Source organism: Salmo salar, chromosome 12, assembly GCF_965601325.2.
Source record: "Salmo salar chromosome 12, fSalSal1, whole genome shotgun sequence".
Taxonomy (NCBI): Eukaryota; Metazoa; Chordata; class Actinopteri; order Salmoniformes; family Salmonidae; genus Salmo; species Salmo salar.
In genome coordinates this window covers 55,647,952-55,673,545 of record NC_138302.1, presented here as the reverse complement: position 1 = coordinate 55,673,545, position 25,594 = coordinate 55,647,952, and the positions used below count along the sequence as shown (strand labels likewise).

At 44.4% G+C, this 25,594-nt stretch overlaps 1 protein-coding gene across 6 annotated transcripts in view; it reads left to right on the top strand.

Annotated features, from left to right (window-relative positions):
• The window catches only part of LOC106565133 (msx2-interacting protein), a 31,360-nt gene extending 5,810 nt beyond the window's left edge, over nt 1-25,550 (top strand). Inside the window, exons 2-15 of one of the 6 annotated variants that reach the window (XM_014131907.3) lie at nt 579-899; nt 3,639-4,124; nt 4,381-4,541; nt 4,780-4,980; nt 5,134-5,285; nt 5,400-5,525; nt 7,258-7,371; nt 7,478-7,591; nt 7,686-7,786; nt 7,917-15,861; nt 15,988-16,071; nt 16,263-16,457; nt 22,189-22,350; nt 24,332-25,550. In XM_014131907.3, coding sequence (XP_013987382.1) covers nt 579-899; nt 3,639-4,124; nt 4,381-4,541; nt 4,780-4,980; nt 5,134-5,285; nt 5,400-5,525; nt 7,258-7,371; nt 7,478-7,591; nt 7,686-7,786; nt 7,917-15,861; nt 15,988-16,071; nt 16,263-16,457; nt 22,189-22,350; nt 24,332-24,463 — 10,294 coding nt within the window. In that variant the 3' untranslated portion in view covers nt 24,464-25,550. Of the gene's footprint in view, nt 1-578; nt 900-928; nt 2,679-3,638; nt 4,125-4,377; nt 4,542-4,779; nt 4,981-5,133; nt 5,286-5,399; nt 5,526-7,257; nt 7,372-7,477; nt 7,592-7,685; nt 7,787-7,916; nt 15,862-15,987; nt 16,072-16,262; nt 16,458-22,188; nt 22,351-24,331 lie in introns of those variants that run through there. The other 5 variants (XM_014131909.3, XM_014131906.3, XM_014131905.3 and 2 more) reach the window with 5 other exon arrangements.
• The last annotated feature ends 44 nt before the right edge of the window (nt 25,551-25,594 follow it).

The window sequence follows — 25,594 nt, the reverse complement described above, 5'->3', positions numbered from 1 at the left end:
AAACAAGCTGAAATTTCAAGTGGTGTTTTCAGAATACTCTTTCACAGTATTATTCCAACCTCAGTGTGGAAAATGATATGTAAATTAAACAATAATCTAGTTTTTGACTTTACTGGGCCTTTAACCAATTGACCACATGTTGATGTCACCATGGAAAAGCTGAAACTCCCGCCCATGCAAACCTACTGATTTAAAGGTTTTGTGTAGATTGTATTTTTAACCAGCAACTTTCAGGAATAACACTGATCCAGCAATTTTCACACTGACGGTGTTAGTTTCTTCAGCTGTTGTACAATATGATACAAAACAGAGGAAAAACAGAATTGCCCTGTGGTGGGCCTTTAAGATGAGCAAAGACATTTCTTTATTTAGTTTTTTTACCACACCAAGGTCACAAAAGGCTTGGCCCTCCACTAATGTTAATTTGACTAATTGGCTGGCAAAAGCAGCCTCCTGTGTTTTCTTTGTTGTTTAATTATGTTTTTCCAACAGATTATTATGCTCATGAGTGAAGGGACGCGTACATAGTCCTCTCAATAAAGTGTGACGTCTCTTCCCTTTTTGTTCTTGCTCCTCAGCTATGGACGCGTCGAGAGCGTCAAGGTCCTGCGGAAGCGTGGTTCGGAGGGCGGCGTGGCAGCCTTTGTGGATTTTGTGGATATCAAAAGTGCACAGAAGGCTCACAATGCTGTCAACAAGATGGGGGACAGGGACCTGCGCACTGACTACAATGAACCTGGGTCTGTCCCTAGTGCTGTTCGGGGCCTTGATGACAACCCCCCCTCGAGCAGTCACGGGCGGGATGTTTCAGGATTCTCTAGGGGGGCAGTGGGTCCAGTGTTTGGCCCCCCAGTGTCCCTTCACACCAGAGAGGGGCGTTATGAACGGATAAGAGATGGGTAAGTGGACATGGTCACCTCTGAGGGATCAGGGTGTCAGTTAAAAAAAAGTATTCTCCCGCAATCACATGATTTCCTTGTTGGGTTATTAATAGAACAAGGAGAATATATTCTTTACAGTTTCATATAAAGGTAACCTAGGAAACGATCCCTTCTCCGTCTGCACAGACCTGTCCTTTCTCGCGGGATCTAAGTGAAATATTTATGCAAATCTATTGGTCATTTAAAGGTATGGATATGAGGTATTATCATTCAAAATTTTGGATTTATTGTGTGAGACGTATCCTGCTTTCAAGTTGGATATTACACCTGTGGGGAATATCCTGGTGAGTTTGGATATATGACATTTGTTGGAATTTATCCTGGTGAATTTTTTTGGGTAATTAGATTTTCCGAACCATGGATTCTAACCACGATTTACCTGGGATCGTCGTTGCTTGGAAGTAAATCGTTGCCTGTGATGGATTTAATACCCCTATATTTTCTTGAGAATTATTTTCGGACAGGTTAATTTACGTATGGACTATACATCAGAAAAGACAGGGAGTATTTTTTCCATTCACCACCTTTTTCCACTGCTGGACATAAACAATTTTTCTGGATGTCTCCAAACCAAGGATGTCTGCTACTTGTCTGGATTTAAATAACATCATGGACCAAAGGATGTAAGTTTCCATTGTAAGGACGTAAATTGGCTAGGCATCAGTCATCACAGTGCCCCATCAGTACATAATTCACCGCTAATTGATCATTTTCAGACAAGGAAACAATATTTTACAGGGTATAATTGTAATTTAGTAAGGTGCTTATATCAAAAGGAACTAAAGAGAAACTGAGGAGTAACAGAACACGCACCAAGAAATTCCATGGAATAATTTTTGGGGAGAGCGATGGCCACGAAGACAACTGAAGACATGCATTTTGGATGTACCTGCCTCATGGAAGAATGGATGTAACCCCCGTATTGGATGTAAGGATGTTGGGTATAGGATGTACACGTGTAACCGCATTTCCATTGCTGGATTATTCCGCTCCAGTGTGGATTTAGCTGTATATCCTCTCAGCATCAATATTTGGTTTGGGTTACGAACAAAGAATAGAAACATCTGCATTTTCAGCGAAAATCGAATGAAGCCTGAAGAGGATGTCATCTACACAAAGTGATGGGAGTAGACGGTCTATTTTGCCGTTGGGATATGTAATAGGCCTATTTTAAGGAATTAATTATGTTGCGGTGGACTAGGATTATTCCATGCATTTTGGTGAGAGAAGATACTGTTTTTTTACAGGAGTGTATGCAAACTGGCTTCCTAGTTTTGAAGAGGAATAATACCGGTCTCTATTTTGGACACTAGTATGCAGACAACTCATGCTTTTTTTGCTTCTTTATATTAGGTTACCATAAGCAAATTGGACATATATTTTCAGTCTGGCCCATCTCTAGTGTCACTTTTGGAATGCACTGCTATGTGTGACTCATCGTTTTTTTTCCAAATCATACCTTTACTACTGCATCAATATTTGTCATAAGAAATCCATTGCTTTGGTTATTTTGTTTTCTTCCTTTTTCCATCAAACAAAGAGATTAAGAAATTATGGATTATACCTCAGATACCTACCTGACCTGCTGTTCTTCTCGAACGTCGAAGACTATACGCACGATGACAAAATAAACATTTTTGCTCAATTTTCTTTTTTCTTTTTTTTTAAATCCTGCTCACACCATTCTGTCCTAGATTGTATTTGGGATTATAGATTCGGTTACCGCTTTTGGAAAAGGTTGGTATTGTCCTGCCCTCTGCATCTCTTTTCCTAACCCAGATTTGCACCCTTGTCTCTTTCCTCGTCTCCTGCACTAATTGTTAGAGCTTTTAGTGAAAAAGACACAGCTGCTTGGGCCAGGGGGCTTCTGCAGACACCATCTGTGCCAATGGCTTGTCTTCCTTCCTCTCTCGCTCTCTTATTTTTGTCCCTCCCTCTCTCCTGTCTTTCTCTCTCCCTTCTATGCTTTTGCTCCTCCTTGTTACTAGGTGGCTTAATATAGGCTAGTTAAGCTCCAGCAGGTCCGCCAGCATTTCTCTCACCTACGAGACCCCCCTGTTCTTACTTGATTCAGAAGTGGTATTTGATCTGAGGGAGTAGGATTTGCCAAATGTGACATGACACAGATTCCAGATGATTATAGTCAACGGTAGAGTTCAACAGCTTTCCAGCCCATCATTACGGTTGTGGTAGTGTTACGTTTAGCCAAAAGAAAATAAATTCTCACAATGTGTGTAGATGGATTCTTTAGTCTTAGCATGGCCCTTTATATTTGGTTTCATGTCCTTGGGTTACCTGACCTTGCTCTATGCCACTATCAAAATAGATCTGCCCCCATTTTATTAACGTATACAAGCTATTGTCTGTCAGCATAAATACTAGAGAAGGACCTAATAAAATGTACTACCTACCTACCGTCGTTTGAATTGACCAAATGCCCTAATGTATTCTATTGTTCCTAATGGAATCACAAACCACTGTCTTCTATAGAACCAGCGCTCCGCAGCATTCCGGTTTTGTTTGTGTTTTAAGTTGACGTTTTAACAGTGCACTTGCCTATTTGAAACGTCATTAGTTATCTGCAAGTTTTTCTATAAGTATTTTTGGAGTCACAATAACAGACTCTCTCCCCCTCTTTCTCTTTCTCTCTCTCCTCTCTTCCCTTTCTATCCATCCTTTGCATGTGTCTTCCAACAGCTCAGAGAGCCGGGAGCGTGCGTATGATCACAGCCCCTATGGACACCATGAGCGCGGTGGCACTTTTGATAGACAGCGTCACTACAACGCAGACTATTACCGCGATCGCACCATGTTTGCAGCTGGAGTTAGCCCTGGGCCTGGAAGTGCCAGCGCTATGGGTGGGAGCTTTGAAACCCCGGAGCCTCATTTTGAGTCCAGGATTCGAGGAGATCCCTTCACCTTGTCTAGTGCTGCGCGGCGCGACCCCTATCGAGATGACCGAGGGCGTCGTGTTGACAGAACTTATCATCGCCGCAGTCGGTCATCTCATTCTTCACAATCTCGACACCCCTCCCCGCAAAGGACCACGGGGCAAACGCCCAAAGCCCCCCATTCCCCCAAAAGAGCCCCCCTCTCCCCAGGTAGAGGTCCACGCTCTAGGTCCCGCAGTAGGTCCTCTAGCTCTGATTCTGTCAGCAGCACCAGCAGTACCGGCAGTGGCAGGTAGGATGTGCTTTTGTGATGGTGCGGATGTTTATTTGTTATGGATGGAGCACAATTCAGTCAATTAGTCTGTTCTAGACGTGTGCAAGAGATGGGAACATTCAATTTACCCAGTTGTAAAAGAGTTTAAAATACATTGTTTGACTGTAGGATTATGGAGAGAATTTCACTGACCTGAGATGCATACAGACGTAATGTTAGCTGAAGACCCTCTGAACATTTCCCTCTTATCTCACATTTGTCCGTTTGGCAGCAGCGATTCAAACAGCAGCTCAAGTGATGGGTCTCATGCACGCTCTGTTCAGTCCTCTGCTACACATGCACCCCCCTCTCAGCCGTGCTCTATGGTGATGGAAGGTGACGAACCACGCAGAAGCTTTGGCATCAGGGTGCAGAACCTACCAGTGCGCTCCACAGGTGAGTACCACTAGCTACCAGTATACACACAAACAGGCATTCTGGCTGCACTTTGCTGTGCACCATGACATTATGAAGGGGGTCACTAATAAATAGCGTACCTCCTCTGCTACGGTGAGCTGTAGAGCTAGCTTATCAAAGAAGTTCTCCCTCGGATTTTCAACCTTTACATAACATTTCATTTTGTCCTTAATGCGGCTGTGTGACCCGTCAATTAACTGTCCTTTTCCCTCTCCAGACACAAGTTTAAAAGATGGACTGTTCCATGAGTTCAAGAAACATGGGAAAGTGACATCCGTGCAGATCCACGGGGCCTTGGAGGACCGATATGGTCTGGTGTTCTTCAGACAGCAGGAAGACCAAGAGAAAGCCCTCAACGTCTCCAAAGGAAAGCTTTTCTTCGGCATGATGATCGAGGTTTCTGCCTGGAACGGCCCTGGTATGAAACGTTTTAGATTGTTGAAATGTAATACAATCATTATTTGAGCTTGGGCCTTAAATACTAATGATGTGTATTGTAATGAGGGCTCATTCACATACTGTTGAGTGTACTTGTCTTGTTTGGTGATTGTAATAGAAGTCTTTCCCTCAGAAACAGAGAGCGAGAATGAATTCAGGCCTTTGGATGGACGGATTGATGAATTTCACCCCAAGGCGACTAGGACCCTGTTTATCGGCAACTTGGAGAAGACCACCAGTTACCAACAACTCCTTGATATCTTTCAGCGCTTTGGAGAGATTGTGGTATGTGTGTTACTGGCCACTGAAAGGTTATGCAAGTGAAATGTCACCTCTAAAAATAAAAATAAATTACTAAATAATTATTTAAAAAATTTCATTTTGTCATCCCTCCCACAGGATATTGACATTAAAAAGGTTAATGGTGTTCCTCAATACGCATTTGTGCAGTATTCTGATATTGTCAGTGTCTGCAAAGCTATAAAGAAGATGGATGGAGAGTATTTGGGGAGCAACCGGCTCAAGGTATTATTCCTAAATATATATTGCCCTAACCTCTTATGTACAGTGCATTCGGAAAGTATTCAGACCCCTTCCCTTTTTCCAAATTTTGTTACATTACAGCATTATCCTAAAATGTATTAAATAGAAACAAAAATCCTCATCAATCTACATACACTACCTCAAAATGACAAATGCTCACCTATTAAAAAATAAACAGAAATACCTTATTTCCATAAGTACTCAAACCCTTTGCTATGAGACTTGAAAATTGAGCTCAGGTGCATCCGGTTTCCATTGATCATCCTTGATGTTTCTACAACTTGAGTGGAGTCCACCTGTGGTAAATTCAGTTGATTGGACATGATTTTGAAAGGCACACACCTGTATATAAAGTCCCACAGTTGACAGTGCATGTCAGATCAAAAACCAAGCCATGAGGTTGAAGGAATTGTCCGTAGAGCTCTGAGATAGGATTGTGTCGAGGCACAGATCTGGGGAAGGGTACCAAAACGTGTGCAGCATTGAAGGTCCCCAAGAACACAGTGGCCTCCATCATTCTTAAATGGAAGAAGTTTGGAACCACAAAGACTCTTCCTAGAGCTGGCCACCCAGCCAAACTGAGCAATCGGGGGAGAAGGGCCTTTGTCAGGGAGGTGACCAAGAACCCAATGGTTACTTTGACAGAGCTCCTGAGTTCCTCTGTGGAGATGGGAGAACCCTCAGAAGGACAACCATCTCTGCAGCACTCTACCAATCAGGCCTTTATGCTAGTGTGGCCAGATGGAAGCCACTCTTCAGTAAAAGGCACATGACAGCCTGCTTGGAGTTTGCCAAAGGGCACATAAAGGACATGAGAAACAAGATTCTCTGGTCTGATGAAACCAAGATTGAACTCTTTGGCCTGAATGCTAAGCATCACGTCTGGAGGAAACCTGGCACCATCCCTACGGTGAAGCATGGTGGTGGCAGCATCATGCTGTGGGGATGTTTTCAGAGCAGGGATTGGGAGACTAGTCATGATCGAGGGAAAGATGAACGGAGCAACGCACAGAGAGATCCTTGATGAAAACCTGCTCAGGAGCTCTGACTGGGGCAAAGGTTCACCTTCCAACAGGACAGCGACTCTCAGCACACAGCCAAGACAACGCAGGAGTGACTTCGGGACAAGTTTCTGAATGTCCTTGAGTGGCCCAGCCAGAGCCCGGATTTGAACCCGATCTAACATTTCTGAAGAGACTTGAAAATAGCTGTGCAGTGGTGCTCCCCATCCAACCTGACAGAGCTTGAGAGGATCTGGAAGACGAATGGGAGAAACTCCCCAAATACAGGTGTGCCAAGCTTGTAGCGTCATACCCAAGAAGACTCAAGGCTGTAATCGCTGCCAAAGGTGCTTCAACAAAGTACTGATTTAAAGGGTCTGAATACCTATTTAAATGTGATATTTCGGTTTTTAATTTTGAACACATTAGCAAACATTTCTAAAAACCTTTTTTGCTTTGTCATTGTGTGGGGTATTGTGTGTGTGTGTGTGTGTGTGTGTGTGTGTGTGTGTATATATTAATGAGGGGGGGACTATTTAATACGTTTTAGAATAAGGCTGTAACATAAAATGTGGAAAAAGTCAAGGGGACTGAGTACTTTCCAAATGCACTCTGTTAGTACAAAAGAAATTGCGTTCAGTGATAGTGAAGTAACTTTAGCAATATGTTTTCACCTGTTTCTACATCCTTGTCTGGTTCTGTCTCCTTTGCAGCTGGGTTTTGGGAAGAGTATGCCCACAACATGTGTTTGGCTGGACGGTTTGGCTTCCAACATCACAGAGCAATATCTCACACGTCACTTCTGCCGCTATGGACATGTAGTCAAGGTCCATACTCTTTTCTCCCCCTCCAATGTTTTTTGAGTCCCTGACATTCTATTAGACTATATTAGACATGTTATTCTAAACATGATTTTCCCTTTTCTTTCTATAGGTGGTGTTTGACAGGTTGAAGGGGATGGCTCTCATCTTGTATAACAACACAGATTTTTCACAGGCAGCTGTCAGGGAGACCAAAGGCTGGAAGATTGGCGGCAACAAAATAAAGGTATGACTAAACGAGTGTGACTTATTAGTGACTGACAGTTTCACAGTAAACCAGATGAAAGGAGACAAATTGTTGATTTGTTTTCTGTCTGCAGGTGGATTTTGCCAGCCAAGAGAGTCAGATGGCTTTTTATCGCTCTATGCAGGCCTCTGGGCAAGACATTAGAGACTTCTATGAAATTCCAACTGAAAGACGGTAAAGTTCTCATTTTGTTATGTGAGGTGAATGTATTTGAGGGATTACTTTGAATTATGTTTTCGGGTGTACTTTGATCTCACTTCAATGTACTTATTTTTTTCCTATTCCACAACCCCCTTCTTTACAGAGAGGAACGACCAAGACCTCCATACCATGAGTTCTCAGCAGAAAGAGCCTACTTTGAGAATGCACGCACCCCTGGCACCATTTACCCCGAAGATCCTCGCCGAGACTATCCTGCCCGCAGCCGTGAGCGGTATTCTGAATTGGAGCACTACCAGGGAGAACACTTTGACCCACGCTACCATGAAGACCCCCGGGAGTTCAGGGATTATCGAGATCCTTTTGAGCAGGACATTCGGAAGTACACATACATCCAGAGGGAGCGAGAAAGAGAGCGGGAGCGCTTTGAGGCAGACCATGGCATGTGGAGCCCCTCTCATCCACGGCGCCCGATCACCCCTTCTGCCTCCCCTTCACCATCTGAGCGTGCTCCCAGAGACCCAGAGCGACGGGTCTACAGTCAATCCTCTGAGCGAAGTGGTAGTTGCAGCTCACTCTCACCACCACGCTTTGACAAGACTGACAAGGCTCCTCCTTTGGAACATGGAGCCAGCTCTAAGAGTGAGAGGTTGGAAAAAGACATCCAACTGGTTGAACCTGAGCGTGTTGCTGGGACTGAGAAGAGCAAGCGGGGGAGACGAAAGGAGAAAGGTGACAAAGAAAAAGGGGAGAAGAGTAAGTCAAGGAAAGCGAAGGTGCAATCTCCCAGCATCCCACCATCTGAGACAGAGCTAGAACCCAGCCTGGATGGAGGCTCTGGAAGGGGAAAGGTGTCAGACCAGGACGTCCTTGACAGACAGAGGTATAAAGGTGACAACGACCCTCCTCCTTCAGATCCGACCACGTCAACCTCTCGCCATGAGCCTGTAAAAAGTGAGAGGCTTGAGTCGGGGAAAGGTGAGAACGCAGACAAGGATGGTAAAACACGATCCAAGAAACACCAAAAATATGACACTGGAAATGATGGGAAAGATCCATCAGTGGATTCTGATCGGTTGGCTGCGAGAAAGAGGCGCTTTGGAGATGCCAGTGGGAGAACCATTCGACAGAAGAGGAGAAGGCTGGAAGATGAGGATGGGAGTCAACCCCAAGACTTTGGAGCTAGCACTGCCTTTACAAAAGAGACTGATGGTGACAGTAAGGCTCAGCAAAAAGACTCACAGCGGAGGGATTCAAGATCCAAATCAGAGAGGCTGGTGTTTCTTGGCAGTCATAAAGAGGGTCAGGATCCTGCAATGAGAGGACAAGAAGAGCTGCCCGAGGGGAGCATGGACCCTATGGACTCAAAACGCCACCCTAGCCACAGTATGTCCAGAAGGTTCTCCCATGATGGGAACATGGACCAAGACAATGCAAGAGATCAAGATCCACAGAGCCCTTTCAAATATGGTGCACAAGACAATGACAAGGGTGTCAAGGAAGAGCCTCTTGATATTGATCTCTCCCAGAGTTACCGCAAACAGATGGAGCAAAGGAGGCTCCACCAACAGCTTCAGGAGCCAGACAAACAAGAAAAAGCTGGGAGTCCACAAGGCTTAGAAACGGAGGACCTAGAACACCGCAGTCTGGTACATGAAGTGGGCAAGCCACCTCAAGATGTCACAGATAATTTCCCATCTCATAAACTCAAGAAACTAGAGCAATTTGATGCAGATATCAGTGCCAAGAGGGGGGACCGTGTCTACAGGAGCTTCCGGCAAAAGAGTGAAGATCCTGAGTGGCACAACACTGCATCTCCAGGCTTGCAACACTTCTCTCATCATGCTGAGCAGGACTTTGCGGAATCTTCACATCTCAGGGAGGTTAAAACGGAGGATAAAAGCCACCCAGACCTGGAGCTGGCAGTCAAAAGGACACATACAACTCAAATGTCCAAGCCAAGCACTCCTTTACAACTTAGTGAAGAAGAGCGGGAAAAACGTTGGGAGAGCAGAGTCAAGCAAGATTTTTTACCCGACTTAAACTTCTCCAGAGGCATTGGAAAAAATACACACAATCGCAAGCGTTTGGAGTATGGAATTTTGCACGATTTGGAGCCTGGGGAAGTACGATCCGATTCTGAAGAGGATAGAGAACACAAACCACATTCTCCTATGCCCTCTACTTCTATGCCTTTCTCTGACAGGCAACGAGTGGACAGATTTTCAGACCCCAAGCTTGCCACTTTGGAGAGGATGAAGTTCTACTCCTTTGCACTTGACCAGACCATCACACCAGATACCAAGGCCCTGCTAGAGCGAGCAAAGTCTCTGTCCTCCTCTAGGGAGGACAACTGGTCTTTCTTGGATTATGATTCACACTTTGCTGGTTTGCACAGCAGGAAAGATACTGAAAAGGTTGAATCAGCACCACTTCCTACACCCTCTTGGTACATGAAGAAGAAGAAAATTCGCAGTGGTGGGTCTGAAGACAAACTAGATGACAGGAAGGAAGACCCCAAGCCCAAGCCAGAGGAACATGAACGCAGGGAACTGTTTGCCTCCCGTTTCCTACACAGCTCAATCTTTGAGCAGGACTCAAGACGTCTTCAGCACCTTGAGCGAAAGCATGAGGACCCTGAGCAAAGTCAGGCTCAACAAACTGGTCAGCAAGGCCTGGCAGATGGGCAGCCTGACACAGAACCAGTTGTCCTCTTCCATAGCCGCTTTTTGGAGTTCACGCGGCTGCAACAGCAGAAAGACCAACAGTTACATGAAGTAAAAAGAGCAGATTCCATTGATAGTAATAGGGTGGAGAAGTCACCGGAGGCAGAACAGCAACCTCTGCCGTTTCCTAAAACCTCAGAACCGGTCATGGATCCAGAGACTAAACCAACTAGCCCTGCTGAGAACCACATGATTTCCCAGCCCCCACTTATGCCCAAGGAGATGTCTCCACTTAAGCAAATGTCTCCACCCCTTCCACCCAAGGGAATGTCTCCACCCAAGCGGATGTCTCCACCCCTTCCACCCAAGGAAGTGTCTCCACCCCTTCCACCCAAGGAAGTGTCTCCACCCCTTCCACCCAAGGAAATGTCTCCACCCAAGGAAATGTCTCCACCCCTTCCACCCAAGGAAATGTCTCCACCCCTTCCACCCAAGGAAATGTCTCCACCCAAGCACATGTCTCCACCCCTTCCACCCAAGGAAATGTCTCCACCCAAGCACAAGTCTCCACCCCTTCCCCCCAAGGAAATGTCTCCACCCCTTCCCCCCAAGGAAATGTCTCCACCCCTTCCACCCAAGGAAATGTCTCCACCCAAGGAAATGTCTCCACCCCTTCCACCCAAGGAAATGTCTCCACCTCTTCCACCCAAAGAGATGTCTCCACCCAAAGAGATGTCTCCAACAGTGGAAATACATGACATGTTTACTCCAGAGCCAAAGGGTCCAGAGCCAGCTGCCCCAGAACCTTTGACAAAAGAAAACAGAGAAAATGAACAGCCCCTTCCCCTCCTACAAATATCTCCCTGTGAGATGTTGCCCCCTGCTTCTGTTAATTTAGTAGCCCCTGAGCACATCCGTTCTGTGAGAAAAGTTAAAAGATCCCCTAGTGAAGAGAAATCTGAAGATATAGCTCAGGATATTAAAATGTTGAACCCTGAGCGGTCTTCCAGCAGTGATTGCCTTCATGAAACATCAGTGAGTAGTTTTGTACCAGAGCCTGAGCTGGCACCTCCTGAATTACCACCTGCATTTTTAAGTTCCACCCCACCTAACCCTGTTGAGGAGATGGAGGTTTCAAAAGATGATACCAACACTGACAATACAGACACTCATACAGAGGTGGTAAAGAAACTTGAACTCAATCAGACCCAGGTGCTTGTTGATAATGAAACCAGTGATGAGTCAATTTCACCACCTCAGAAGTCCAAGAACAAAAAGAGTAAGTCTCCTCAAGTCCCACTAACTCCTTTGGTTTCAACAACTAGTTCAGAGAAACCACTTACCCGCAAGAGTGAACGCACAAAACGTGCATCATCCCCTAGAGCAGAGTCTTCAAAGGCAAGCTCAGATTCCAAATCCACAGGCAAGTCTCCCATACATGGAGCAGACCCTGAACATGGCACAGAGCAGAGTATATCTGTTGGAAGAGCAAGGCGTAGAAATGTGAAATCTGTGTATGCCACCCCAGTTGAGGAAGATGCCACTAAGGGGGCTGGAAAGGATGTAACTGAGTCACCTCGCACTGCACGGAAGCGAGGTGGAGACAAAGACAAGGAAGCAGCCCCTCAGCAACCGTTAGAGCAGGATTCCCTTGCACCTATTACTTCAAGGCGGGGACGTCCCCCTAAGAATCGGCGACAAGGAGAGGACATGTTAACAGCTAAAGGGGATAGATCAAAAATGGAGACCAAGGATACAGACTCCAATGAATCAGAGAGTAGTGAAAGAATTTCAAAAGTGTCAAAAGGCAGACATTCTCCTCATGGTCATAAAGCTTTGGCAAGTCAATTACCCATGCCCATAGCGACTGGATCAAGTAGGAAGGGGGACAAAACTGAGCCACCTGAAGATGTTTCTCAGCAGATGGATTTTACAGAAGACAGTTTGGCCATGCAGGATTCCACTGTCTCGTGTAAGGAAGACACTGTAGCACCAGCTGTGACAAAGAAAGAGGAGAATGTTAAGCAACAACTAGGAACAGAGAAACCACGAGATAAAGACAGGCAGAAAAAGGACCCTGTTGACGAGAAAGCCAGTGGAACTACATTTGGTGAGAAAGCGTCTGAACCACCAGTCGTGGAAGAACTGCCTCTATTGGAGAAAATGGAGAAGAGTGGGAGAGGAAAAGCTCCACGCTTGACACGGACTCCAAAATCGCCTGTCCTCAAGAACCTGAAGATCAGACTAAATGTCACTGAGGTGAAAGATTTGCTTCAAATGGGGGATGAGGAACCGGAAAATGGGGATGATTCTTCAAAAAAGTCCAAACCAGGCGAATCTACTAATGATCCATTATTAGAGTCTAGTCCAGGAAAAGATGTGAGTTCTAGCAACGAGGATAAAGATGAGAGCACACCAGAAACTAAGCCTCCAATAGATCCTAAAACTTTGCTACAACAGGAACAGGAGCTTGAGCAAGCTGTGGAGAACATTGCTAAACTGACAGACCCAACCCTCCCAGCAGAGTCACCAACTCCACTTGCCACACCATCTGCAGAATTAAAAATTGAGACTGAGGAAGAGAAATCTGCCAATCCTGCTAGTGAGTATGAACTTGCTGCTGCCATTGATTCGATTATGGGTGAGGATATACCCGTCCCTCTGCCTCAAGAGCCGGTAATTAGTGCTGTTGTGGATTCAGACCTAGAGATTCCAACCTTCGTCCAGCCGACCAAGGAAGCTGAACCTGCGAGTAACATATCCCCTATTCAGGTGGAGTCCTTTTTCCCAACTACACCCAAGAAGGGTGCTAAGGGCAGAGCTAAAACACCAAAACGGTCTAAGAGCCAAAAATCAAACAAAAAGGACCCTGTAAAAGAAATTTCATCAGAACCGGAGAGCACCACTGTTATCACATCAGACAGCATACCCTCCAATTCACAGCCTGTTCCAGAAACTATTCCCTCAACCTCAGCTGCAGGTGTCATTACAACCACCTCTTGGAAGCCTAAAACTGAGCATTTGGCTCCTAAGGCTACGGACATGCCTAAAGAATCGAAGTTACCTCCAGTCCTTGCAGAGCAACCTCCACCTCAACATCTGAAACCTGTCTGCCCCCCAACCAAAAGTCCCACTCTCCCCAAGCCTCAACAACAACCACCACCACCTGAGTGCATCTCACCTTCACTTTCTCCACCCCCAACCCGGCCAAACATCAGGCCCACACAGCCAAGCAGGATCGCAGTTTCCCCACCAGATTGGCTCAACCAGTCCAAGGACGCAGGTGTCCCTTCCTCTCCTAGAACATCAGCAGCTTCCTTTGAGAACCCAGCAATTCCCTCTGACACTGAGCCCATGGAGACTGAGCGTAACAACAGTGACTTGCGTAGGATTCTCATGAAGCACAAGAATGTTTCACTCCCAGTCCCATGCAGTAGTTCTGTTCCTAGCAATTTGGGCACCTTATCCCTTAGGGATCCTCCACACCTACCTGAAAGTAATACCCCAATGGTTGCTGTGACTAGTAAGACCTCTCTTAATGACAACAGGCTTCATCCAGCTCAGCCTGTAGTCCGGCCCCCAGCCTCACTACCATCCCCTGAGTCAAAGTCGGTTATTTCTGTTATCGCCTCCACTGCCACCTCTGTTATCAGTCGTGTTTGCAATCCACCTGACATGGAGAAGGTTAATATGTCAGTTGACAGAAATCCCGTAGTGGACATGCCACTTTCCAAGCAGACATACAGGCCGCCCAGCATGGAGGACAGGGACAGTGGTTCGTACCATGGACCATCAGTTGGCGAAGAGGGTGGAAGTGCTGGGAGGTACTTGGTTGAGAGCTCCGGTCTGGGTACAGGCTCCAGCCCAGGTCTAAGGGTGAATACCTCAGAGGGAGTGGTGGTGTTGAGTCACTCAGGACAGATCAAGGAGGGACCACAGAGGATAAGTGCCAAAATCAGCCAGATACCACCAGCTACTGTAGTTGACATGGAATCTCAGCAGCTAGTGTCCATGCCCCAGATAAAACCAGATATGTATACCCACTCCCAGTCAAACACTCCAAAGTGTCCTCCAATACAGACAGACCATGGGCACCTTAAGACGCAACAAACGGTTTCCTCCATTAAACAAGAAAACACTGGTATGGAAAAGTTAGAATCTCCCTACCCATCAGGGCCTCAAGGAGGAGTCGTGAAGAGGCTCCAGCAGACAGTTGGTAATCCACAAGTGATGGGTTACCATCATTCAGAGTTCACAATGTTATTGAAGCATCCAAAGAAAGTGGATGGGGCTGACGCTATGAACGCTGACGGGTGTAAACCATCTTGGACCTCTGCCATAAGTCCTGCAATGAGCCCCCACCTGCCCTCTCCGGCTGGCAACCACGTAGGCTTTGTTCCCGGTTCGGCCACTGACAGAACTCCCTCACATCTCAGTGGGGTCAAACAGGAGCCCCGTTCTCCTCGCAAGTCAGGCCATCCACATTCTCCGTTCACTAAAGTGTCCTCTCCCATCGGCTCCTCCTCTCCCAAAGGCCTCCCTGGGATGCTGCCCTCTGGCCTGCCCGCCATGCAGCAGTATGTCACCAGTGTCCACCACCCTGAGCAGTCTGTCATCATGCAACCTCACAGTGCTCACGGTGGCATTGGAAGGATGTCACCCCATCGTGCCTCCCAAGCAATCCCCATGGGGCACCTTGTCCAAGGAGAGGTCAGGGTGAACACGCCACCCCTATCTGTCATGAGTTTCGCGATGCATGGAGACCCTCTTGCCTCTCCCTGGTCTGGTCCTCTCCAGCAACGCCCCACCTCGCCCCAGGCCGTAGGCAGAGACATAGTCCTCAAGGTTAACCCTGGGAATGTGAGGGGCCATGAGGGAGAGCAAGACGATGCCAGGCGCTTCCATCAGGCCACAGGGAGACAATCTGCCGCACAGCTGAAAGCAGAGACTATGCAGCCGGATCCCCGTGGGGCTCTACTTAGCGGGCTGCAGCTGGACCCGTACATGTCGCCCAGGGACTTGCGTGTGCTCATGCACCACCCTCAGGGAGAGCGCTCGGCCCCAGAGCCACACCAGGGACACATCCAAGAGACTGTCCCACCCTCCTCAACATCTACCAACATCACCTCGTCGATGTCTCCCAGGGCACATCTGCTGACTAAAGGTGTGTCCGAGAAGGATGTCACAAAGCCACAAGAGGTCAAGAGGCCACACTCTCCTCTGAAGGATGGGATGATGGGGTTTCGGCCAAGTATGGCCGCCATGGCGTCCCCCCAAAGGGTGCAGCTGCTGCCATCAGGGACGGGAGCTTCTTTCTCGGAGTATCCAGGAATTTACACCAACACCCGGGCCATCCATTCACAGATCACTGAGACCTCCCCTTTTGGGATCAACCAGGTACCTCTCAACATAACTTCTGCCTTAGTGAGTTAAACCCTATTCAATGTAATTTTATATCTCCACAATTTAAAAATGATCATGTGGTAGTGTCTTAAATGATGTTTGAAAACCAACTTCTTTATACTAAAATCGCTTTGTTCTGGTCCTCAGGGTGCAGATCCCAGCCAGTCACAAGCTGATGTCAAGGTGAAACAAGTTGGACAGCAACCTGTCAACATGGTGCAGCTGCTCACGGTGAGTCACTTCGATATATGGAAATGGGGAGTAAAGGGTAAAACCGGATAGAGACAACTGAACAGGGCCAGAGAAGTAAGGCCAAGAGCTTTGGGCAAAGTGGACAGGATAAAGTGAAGTAAAGGAAAACTATTTGCAATTATATTCCGTTTTTATATCACTTAAAAAAAATATTTTCTCTGTTTGAGCAGAAGTACCCGATAGTGTGGCAAGGGCTGCTGGCACTGAAAAATGACCAGGCTGCTGTCCAGTTGCATTTTGTCTGTGGCAACAAAGGATTGGCTCTACGGTCACTGCCCCTACCAGAGGGAGGATCGCTGCTTCGGATCGTCCAGAGAATGAGACTCGAGGCGTCACAATTGGATGGTGTGGCTAGAAGAATGACAGTAAGTTTCTTGTCCCTGTTCATGAATTGTTTACGTTGGGATGAGAGTCCATTTTAAGGTTGGGCGATTTTGTTACGATTGCATCGTCTGTCGACGGTGTTTGACGGTCATCGTCGTCGGGGACGACATCGAGATGTCACAAACGATGGTTCAGCTTAAGTGGACTTGGCTGCCCTGCCGGAATCTGGCAGCACACAACAGCGCAGTGAGCACACAGCAGGGCGACGTGCCAAATGGCCTTTTCCCTAATTGCCATAGCCTAAGTAGTTGGACAATTAACATAATGCAAGAGAACAATGTAGATTGTGGAAAGAGCGTAGAGCACCAAAGCAGCACAAGATGTCAGATAGGGTCTGTTTTTTTCCCCCTCTCTTCTCCTATTTCAGATGATCATGGGCCTTTTGCAGAGGACACTCAGTTGTCTGGCTTATTGTTTTAAAATCTTAATTTCCCCTTTTTCTCCTTAATCCCCGTTCAATTTCAATGTGACTAGTTGGCCTAGGCATGGCCTACTGTTTCGCGATCAACCATCGAATGAATCTATAGGCCAGCTCAGAAAGTTGTTTACGAATAGCCTAAATAAGAACATAGGATAGTAAAAACGAGAGAGCGAACAAACTAGACTAATCGAATAGGAAGTTTAAACAAACCTGGTACGTTTCTGCTTTACTTAACGTGTAGGCTAAATAAATAGTGCTGTCGGAAAACCCCTCGCAAACCAAACAGCTAATAATATAGGCCTACATGTCGACTACTGTCAATAAAAGTTGCAGTAAATGTTACTTTGACAAATTCAACTTCTAAACTAATATTTATATTGTCAGTCTTTATTAATGTCCTTGAATTGTGCAACGGGCAATCTTAACCCTTTACACTCATGGGAATTGGCCTATATAGATGGGGCCAATTTGAAATGTTTATAGAAGAAATATGAAAAGCATATGCATAACCATGAAAGGAAAGTTTTTGGAGATTATGGGAAAATTATTCGACCAAAAGGTGAGGACACAACAGCTCACCTGACACGACTGAATCCAAACATTACACTGATTTTTATGTGTATTTTACATTTACTGTATTTTTTCCCCCCACATTTGTTGAAAAGAAATCTTCAAATACTCTGGATACATTCAGGAACATAATATTCCTGGAAATTGTGGGGTAGGTGCAACATAAGACAAAAAATGACAAGGGTTTAAGTGAGAGGACTAACAGGCGTCTCCAAAGTGGTCATACACTTCTCCAAAGTGGTCATACACTTCTCCAAAGTGGTCATACACTTCTCCAAAGTGGTCATACACTTCTCCAAAGTGTGCACAGCACCTATTTAAGGTGCTTGTTTGAGTTCTAGCTGTGCCGTTGAGAAACTAAAAAAAGCATACTTAGTTTTATTTGGAACACAACTCTGCATCCCCGCCCTCACACAACACCGGTCAAATATAAAGCGCAATATGGGTCAGGTGGTCGTCATTTGAAAGCCGGTTCTATTGCCAACATGACTAGCTAAGTTCTAAAATCCGATATTACAATGCAATTCAGTGAAACAGATCATCATTTTTGGTTTGCGTAGAAAGAAGTCATGAGTGCGTTCAGGTGTGTGTGCCGCGGCAAATTTTCTTGACAATAGACAAACAAGCTCATATTCTTCAGAACAACCAAGGATATGCCATGTCATCTTGCAACTACATCAAACCGGGTGATCATACATGATAACAAGTTTTGATGACAAGTTTTATGTGAAGTGCACATTTGGACTCACGAGGGTTTGGCTTGCTTTTATGACAGAGCAGTATTTATTATAATCCTCAACGTCTCATCTTTGAAGCTGCGTGGAGTCCTCTTAATTTACAGCAGTCAACCCACACAACCCGCATACGGGTACGAGTGTAAAGGGCTGTGGCCGTCACAAGATTTTGTCAGACGGTAATTGTCAAGCAAATAACTGTCGTTCTCACGGTAATTGACGTCTAATTAACAGATTTGGCATCTCCTGACTTCCACACACACAGCCTACACGCCACTGATGCAGATCTTTGGAACATCTACATTTAAAAAAAGTCTATATCCATTTAATACAGCCTGCACCTTATAGCCAAATCCATTATTTATTTTAGACGGGTCTACAGAAGCATGATATGAAGAAAAGGTAGTCTATTTTAGAAGAACAGAATAGCATACTGAGTTTTTCATCTGTTAGGTCCTGATCTGGCTATGCCAAATGGCTGTGTGCTACACCAGTTAATTTAGCAGACAAGATGTGCTTAGAATTCCGTGGCATTATTGTTTTTATTATTTTATAGAATGAAAAATACAATTGAACAAAGCTGAATAAAATAGAAAGCACCTGCGGCTTTTGTGTTGAGCGGTTAACAAAAAATAAATAAATAGGTACTCCTATATGCTTAATTTAGAGTTAGTAATGTAAGTTTAGTTCTACAAACGTTGGGCTATACTTTTTGATACATTGTAAGGCTGCGTGATGCAACTAATGATTTGAACAAAAGTAGCTTGAAAGGTGTGAGCTCTGCTTTGATATGTCAGCCAACAAGATGAGTAGGCATAACGAACAGCAAAAGCACTAGCCTGCGTCAATCTACTATCCACCATAGTACAAAGGTTGACCTGTTCTGTGCAAGAAATAAATATTCCAAACATAGTTTGGGACAATTGTGGGATGCCACATTGAAAGTCACTGAGCTCTTCAGCAAGGCCATTCTGCTGCCAATGTTTTCCTATGGATATTGCATGGCTGTGGGCTCGATTTTATACAACTGTCAGCAACGGTGTGGCTGAAATAGCCAAATCCACATACTTTTGTATATATAGTATGTGTGTAGATTGTCAAAGCGAAGAAAGGTTTTTAGATATTTTTGCAAATGTATATATAAAAAAAATCCCTTATTTACGTAAGTATTCAGACCTTTTTGCTATGAGACTCAAAATTGAGCTCAGGTGCATCCTGTTTCCACTGATCATCCTTGATGTTTCTGCAACTTGAGTGGAGTCCACCTGTGGTAAATTCAATATATTGGACATGATTTGGAAAGGCCCCACAGTTGACAGTGCAAAGACTCTCAGACCATGAGAAACAAGATTCTCTGGTCTGATGAAACCAAGATTGAACTCTTTGGCCTGAATTCCAAGCGTCACGTCTGGAGGAAACCTGGCACCATCCCTACGGTGAAGCGTGGTGGTGGCAGCATCATGCTGTGGGGAAGATTGCCAGCGGCGGAGACTAGTCAGGATTGAGGGTAGGATGAACGGAGTGAAGTACTGAGATCCTTAATGAAAACCTGCTCCAGAGTGCTCAGGACCTCAGACTGGGGCAAAGGTTCACCTTCCAACAGGACAACGACCCTAAGCACACAGCCAAGACAACGCAGGAGTGGCTTCGTGACAAGTCTCTGAATGTCCATGAGTGGTCCAGCCAGAGCCCAGACTTGAACCCGATCTAACATTTCTGGAGAGACCCAACAATAGCTGTGCAGCAACGCTCCCCATCCAACTGGACAGAACTTGAGGATCTGTAGCGAAGATTGGGAGAAACTCCCCAAATACAGGTGTGCCAAGCTTGTAGCATCATACCCAAGAAGACTCGAGGCTGTAATCGCTGCCAAAGGTGCTTCAACAAAATACTGATTGAAGGGTCTGAATACTTATGTAAATGTGATATTTACATTACATTTTTTATAAATTAGCAAAAAAATCAAAACGTTATGGGATATTGTGTGTAGATTGTAAGAATTTTTAAATCAATTTGAGAATAAAGCTGTAGCGTAACGAAATGTGGAAAAATTCAAGGGGTCTGAATACTTTCTATAGGCGCACTGTGTGTGTGTGTGTGTGTGTGGTGTGTGTGTATAAAATATACACATGGTATGCCTATTAAGATATAGATTTTATTTGTCATGTCAGAAAACACTGTATTCTAAGTGCCCACTATTACATTCTACCTATAGAATTAGAACTGGTCGATCTTCAAGGCATTCCTAGTTGATCACCAAACAGGTTTGTAGAAAAGCCAACGATAAAGCCTTTTGCTCATATAAAAAAGATTTCTCATGCGCTGTTGGCGGTAGGTGCACTTGATTCAGAAGCAATGTGCGCCGTAGGCAAATTGTTCCCGTTTTTAACCATTTATTTTGTCTGAACGGACAAACTCCAGCTACCCGGCAGACCAGGAGAGCTGTGGCTAAATTGCGCTGGCCAATCTGATTAGCTCAAATTACCATGCCTACAGCTTCCACGACTCTACAGCAAAGTTTACTAGCCTACGTGAGATTTCATAACTTTTAAAACCATGACCAGAGTGTGGCTGTCAAAGAATAAAGCAAAGAGCTGCTGTTTTTGAGTGAGTTCATGTTAAAAATGTGATTCAAACACTTTTACAAAACATAAAACTCACTTCTCCCTACTTCCACTCACGCTGCAGCTGCAATGAATGAGTTGCCAAGTGTATTGGTAGCCCTGCGTTTTTATTATTAGCAGCTCGTGGTGTCTTAATATTGAGGAATATTTCACTTTCTCTGGTCATAGGAGCAACGAATTTGTGCATGAGGCACAAATAATGTAGTGCGTCTCGAGTTTCGCCATCGTGTGGACGACTGTGTCCCCTCGGGTCAGTCTAACCCAGGAAGGGAGAGAACAGGGACTGTGAGGCGGACCCTCTTCTGCTCTCTCCCTCCGCTGAGACTGACCATCAGATGCAGGTACCATCAGTCCAGTAAAATAAAAAAGCAAATGATTTCAATTGATGCTCAGCTTTGCCTTGCAAGTGATCAATTTTGTTATCAAAGCTCGAATTTTGAAATATAATATGGTCTGAGAAGAACAATATTGACAGGCCAAGCATAGCCAATATGCTGGGATAATGTGTTAGTGCAGTAGGCCTAACCTCATTCCTACAGAACAGTTTTTATTACATTAATGTTGTATAGGCCTACATTTTTGAAGTTGAAACATATCTGAGCGGTAGATCTCAGCTTGCTTTTTGACTGCGAAAGTGAGACCGCTCAATTGAATAATCAGTCTATTTCCATAATGCCAACATTTCACCCAAGTGTTTTGATCTCAAGTCAAATCGCAATTGTAATATTTGGATAAAACTAAGGCCAAGATTTGATGCCCATATTGTGCAGCCCTACGTAACAGTATAAAACAATCAGAATGGAAAAATCTTTGTGCTGCTACCCTAGGGTTATGCACAACTCATTAAGCAAATTTTGGACTTTTTTATTATTCATAAACGTAAAATGCCATACCGTTTAACAATGTGAAAAATATTGTGATATGATTTTTTGGCCATATGTTGTCACAATCTTATCTGATTATAATAGACCAATAACTGTTCATCTGAGTAAGGGGGGTGGGATCTAGACCATCCTATCAGTCAATCAGGGCTGTGTATTTAAATGTCTTCAAATTAGTTTCCTAACACCCACACAATTACTGAGCATTTCAATGGTCAAAAGAACCTCAGGGAAATGAATGATAAATATATTCTGGAGTTATTTTCATTAAATAAACGGTGATTCAAAAATTATAATAATTTAAAAGACTGCATGGGGACTTTTTGGCCCAGATCAAGTGGAGGCAAACAGCAAGTGAGTGGATCCTACATGAGGAAAATGTTTAACTTAGTCTCTCAGCAACTAAAGTAATGGTCAAGAATTTCTAGCATTCATCTACATCACATGTCCTTGGTCTAATTTGATTTATGTTCTGTCTACTGCAGGGGGAGAGTGAGTTCTGTCTCCTGCTAGCTCTGCCATGTGGACGGGACCAGGAGGATGTCCTGAACCAGACCCAGGCCCTAAGAACCGCTTTCATCAACTACCTACAGGCCAAGCTGGCTGCAGGCATCATCAATGTCCCCAACCCAGGCTCCAATCAGGTGGGTCTCAGTCTGCCTATTTAGGTGTTTGCTACAGTCGATGTCTGTTTTTGCAAACCATCAGCCACTCCTTGTTTTTGATCAAATGTAATTTGTTAGTAAATGTGAAGTTATACACTCCCCTATGTATTTATTTGGACAGTGAAGCTAAAACTGTTCATTTGGCTCTGTACTCCAGCATTTTGGATTTGAAATCAAATGTTTTGTGAGGTGACAGTACCGAATGGCACAATCTTTATTTTAGGGTATGTCAGTTGTACAGTTTAGAAATGAATGCACTTTATGTATCCCCCATTTTGAAGGTGTCATAAGTATTTGGACAAATTCACTTATAGTGCAGTCAAACTATATTTTCCTGTGTGTTATATTTATTTCCACACTGAGGTTGGAAGAATACTGTGAAAATGATAATGCCATTTTAGTGTAAGAGCTGTTATAAAAGACAGTCTGAAATTACAGCATGTTTTGGTGGGATGGAGTTTTGGCCTGCCTGGTGGCATCACCAGGCGGTAAATTAGTTAATAGACCAATAAGAAAGAGTTCCAAAACCCTCTGCCAAACAGCTAGTTTTCAGTTTTCCCCTCCCCACTCAGACCACTCCCAGACAGTCCTAGCTAAATTCTTGCTTGAGAAATTGCTCTTTGCTAAGAAGCTATTTTTGTTTCTTTTTGACAATTTTAATTGAAAACAATCACAGTAAGGAAGTTAATTGTTATCCCGAAATGAGTTGATATTGAGATTTTAAAGGCAGCATTGCAGTCAAGTTAAATATTTGGTCCCATATTCCTAGCATGCAATGACTACATCAAGCTTGTGACTCTACAAACTTGTTGGATGCATTTTAAGTTCGTTTTGGATGTTTCAGATTATGTTGTGCCTAATAGAAATGAATGGTAAATAATATTGTCATTTTGGCGTCACTATTGTAAATAAGAATGTTTCTTAACACTTCATCAATGTGGCTGCTACCATGATTATGGATAATCATGAATGAATGAGGAGTGAGAAAGTTAAATGGACAAGGCCCCCAAAACATTACCTATAATGGGAGGTATGATATTTATAGCTCTAACTTTCTTTCACGATTCATTCATGATTATCCATAATCATGGTAGCATCCACATTAATGTAGAAGTGTTCAGAAATGTATTCTATTGTTATTTACAAAAAGTGACTCCAATGACACAATACATTATTTACCATTCATTTCTATTGAGCACAACATAATCCGAAAAACAACCAAAACAAACTGCAAATGCATCCAGCAAGTTTGTAGTAGTCATTGTGCTTGGAATATGGGATCAAATACTAAACTTTAGACATTTTATACACTAAGTGAATTTGCCCAAATTACTTATGACGCCTTCAAACTGGTGGATAACATAAGGCTCTTTCATTTCTGAATGCTAAAACGGATATGTATGAAATTACCCTAAAATAAAAGGTGACATGCTGTCCTGTTGCTTAATATACATTTATTATTATTGTTTTTCATTTTAACCCCCAATTTCATTATTACGATTTTGTCTCATCGGGCTCAGGAGAGGCGAAGGTCGAGTCATGCGTCCTCCGAAGCATGACCCGCCAAACTGCGCTTCTTAACACCTGCTCACTTAACCCAGAAACCAGCCGCACCAATGTGTCGGAGGAAACACCATTCAACTGATGACCGTAGTCAGCCTGTAGGTACCCGGCCTGCCACAATGAGTCGCTAGAGCACGATGAGCTTAGTAAAGCCCCCCCCCCCCCCCCTGGCCAAACCTACCCTGACGACGCTCGGCCAATTGTGCGCTGACCTATGGGACTCCCGGGATCGAACCCCAGGCTGTAGTGATGCCGCAACACTGCGATGCAAGGCCAATATAAAACATTTGATCTCAAATCCAAAATATAGAGACAAATTAAGTTTACTTGTATGTGTGAGTTGTTTTACATTTTATAAGTGTCTTTAGATTGATCCATTTCTATCTCTCTTCTCTAGCCTGCCTACGTGTTGCAGATATTCCCACCATGTGAGTTTTCAGAGAGCCACTTATCCCGGCTAGCCCCTGATCTCCTCAACCGGATCTCCAATATCTCCCCTCACCTCATGATAGTCATCACCTCCGTTTAACAACCCCTCCCCCAGCGGGAAAAGGGAACCACCTCTTCTCTTCAGTGGACGTACTTAACGTTGAGCCTCAGGAACCAAGAGGAATGGCAGGATCGTTGCTCCTGGAGACACTGGGAACATGTAGGAATAACGTCCTATTGGAACTTTTACCTTTTCCATATCAATTTCTTTTTTTCTTTTTTTTTGTCAATCCTGGTATTTTTGTCCTTCTCAAAAGAGCGAGCTCAGGGATGGACCAGACCAGAGCCCTATATGTGTCCATTCTTATTGGACAATTTTTTTTTTTTTTCCTGCTGTATTTGTATTTATTGGGGGAGTTTTATTTTTACGTAGGGAGATACTTTGAAGAAAAATCTGGATGTTTGATGAAAAGAATGAGTGACTAACTGTGTGGCCTTTTTCTTCATCTTTTTAATGATTATGGTTCATTTTTCATAAAGGATCATAGGTCATTGTACAACAATGGCAAAAACAGACATTTCAATGTCATTTTTCAGCCTATCCCATAGAGGAGAAAGAATTAACTTCAAAATACTATTAGGGCATGTCTCAAATGGCTCCCTACTCCTCATATAGTGCACTTCTTAGGGCCCTGGTCAAAAGTAGTACACGAAGGAAATAGGGTGCCATTTGGGACTCCTAGATCTTGTAGAGAGGACGGTGTCAGCCTAACAAACCCCTTTGATTCCACCAGCTCTGCTGTTCCATTTTCTCTCTACTCAAACCAGACAAGGCTCTTCCCTTCCACCTGTTTCCGCATTATACGAGCAACAGTGGGATTAAAGAGTTTTTGGAATACTGGACTCTGTAAATATTTTAAATATTTAAAACGGACAAAATGGAACTTGAGACGACTTGACACCAAGAGACTTCCAACCAACCGTGGAAATACAAGATGGTAAGGTGGGATTGTTGGGGTTGTAAGGAAGGACGCAGATGAAACCCCTTGATTTTGTGGAGTAAATGCTTCTAATACAGCAGGTTGGCAAACTCTCGTGTGGAGTTTGCTGAGGGCACATCACATTTTGTTACTCCAATAAAAAAACAATCCAGAAAACTTGAACATTAAATGAGCTCTTTTATTTCATCTGGATGTTTGTCATTGTTGTTTCTCTTTGAGATGATGTCTGT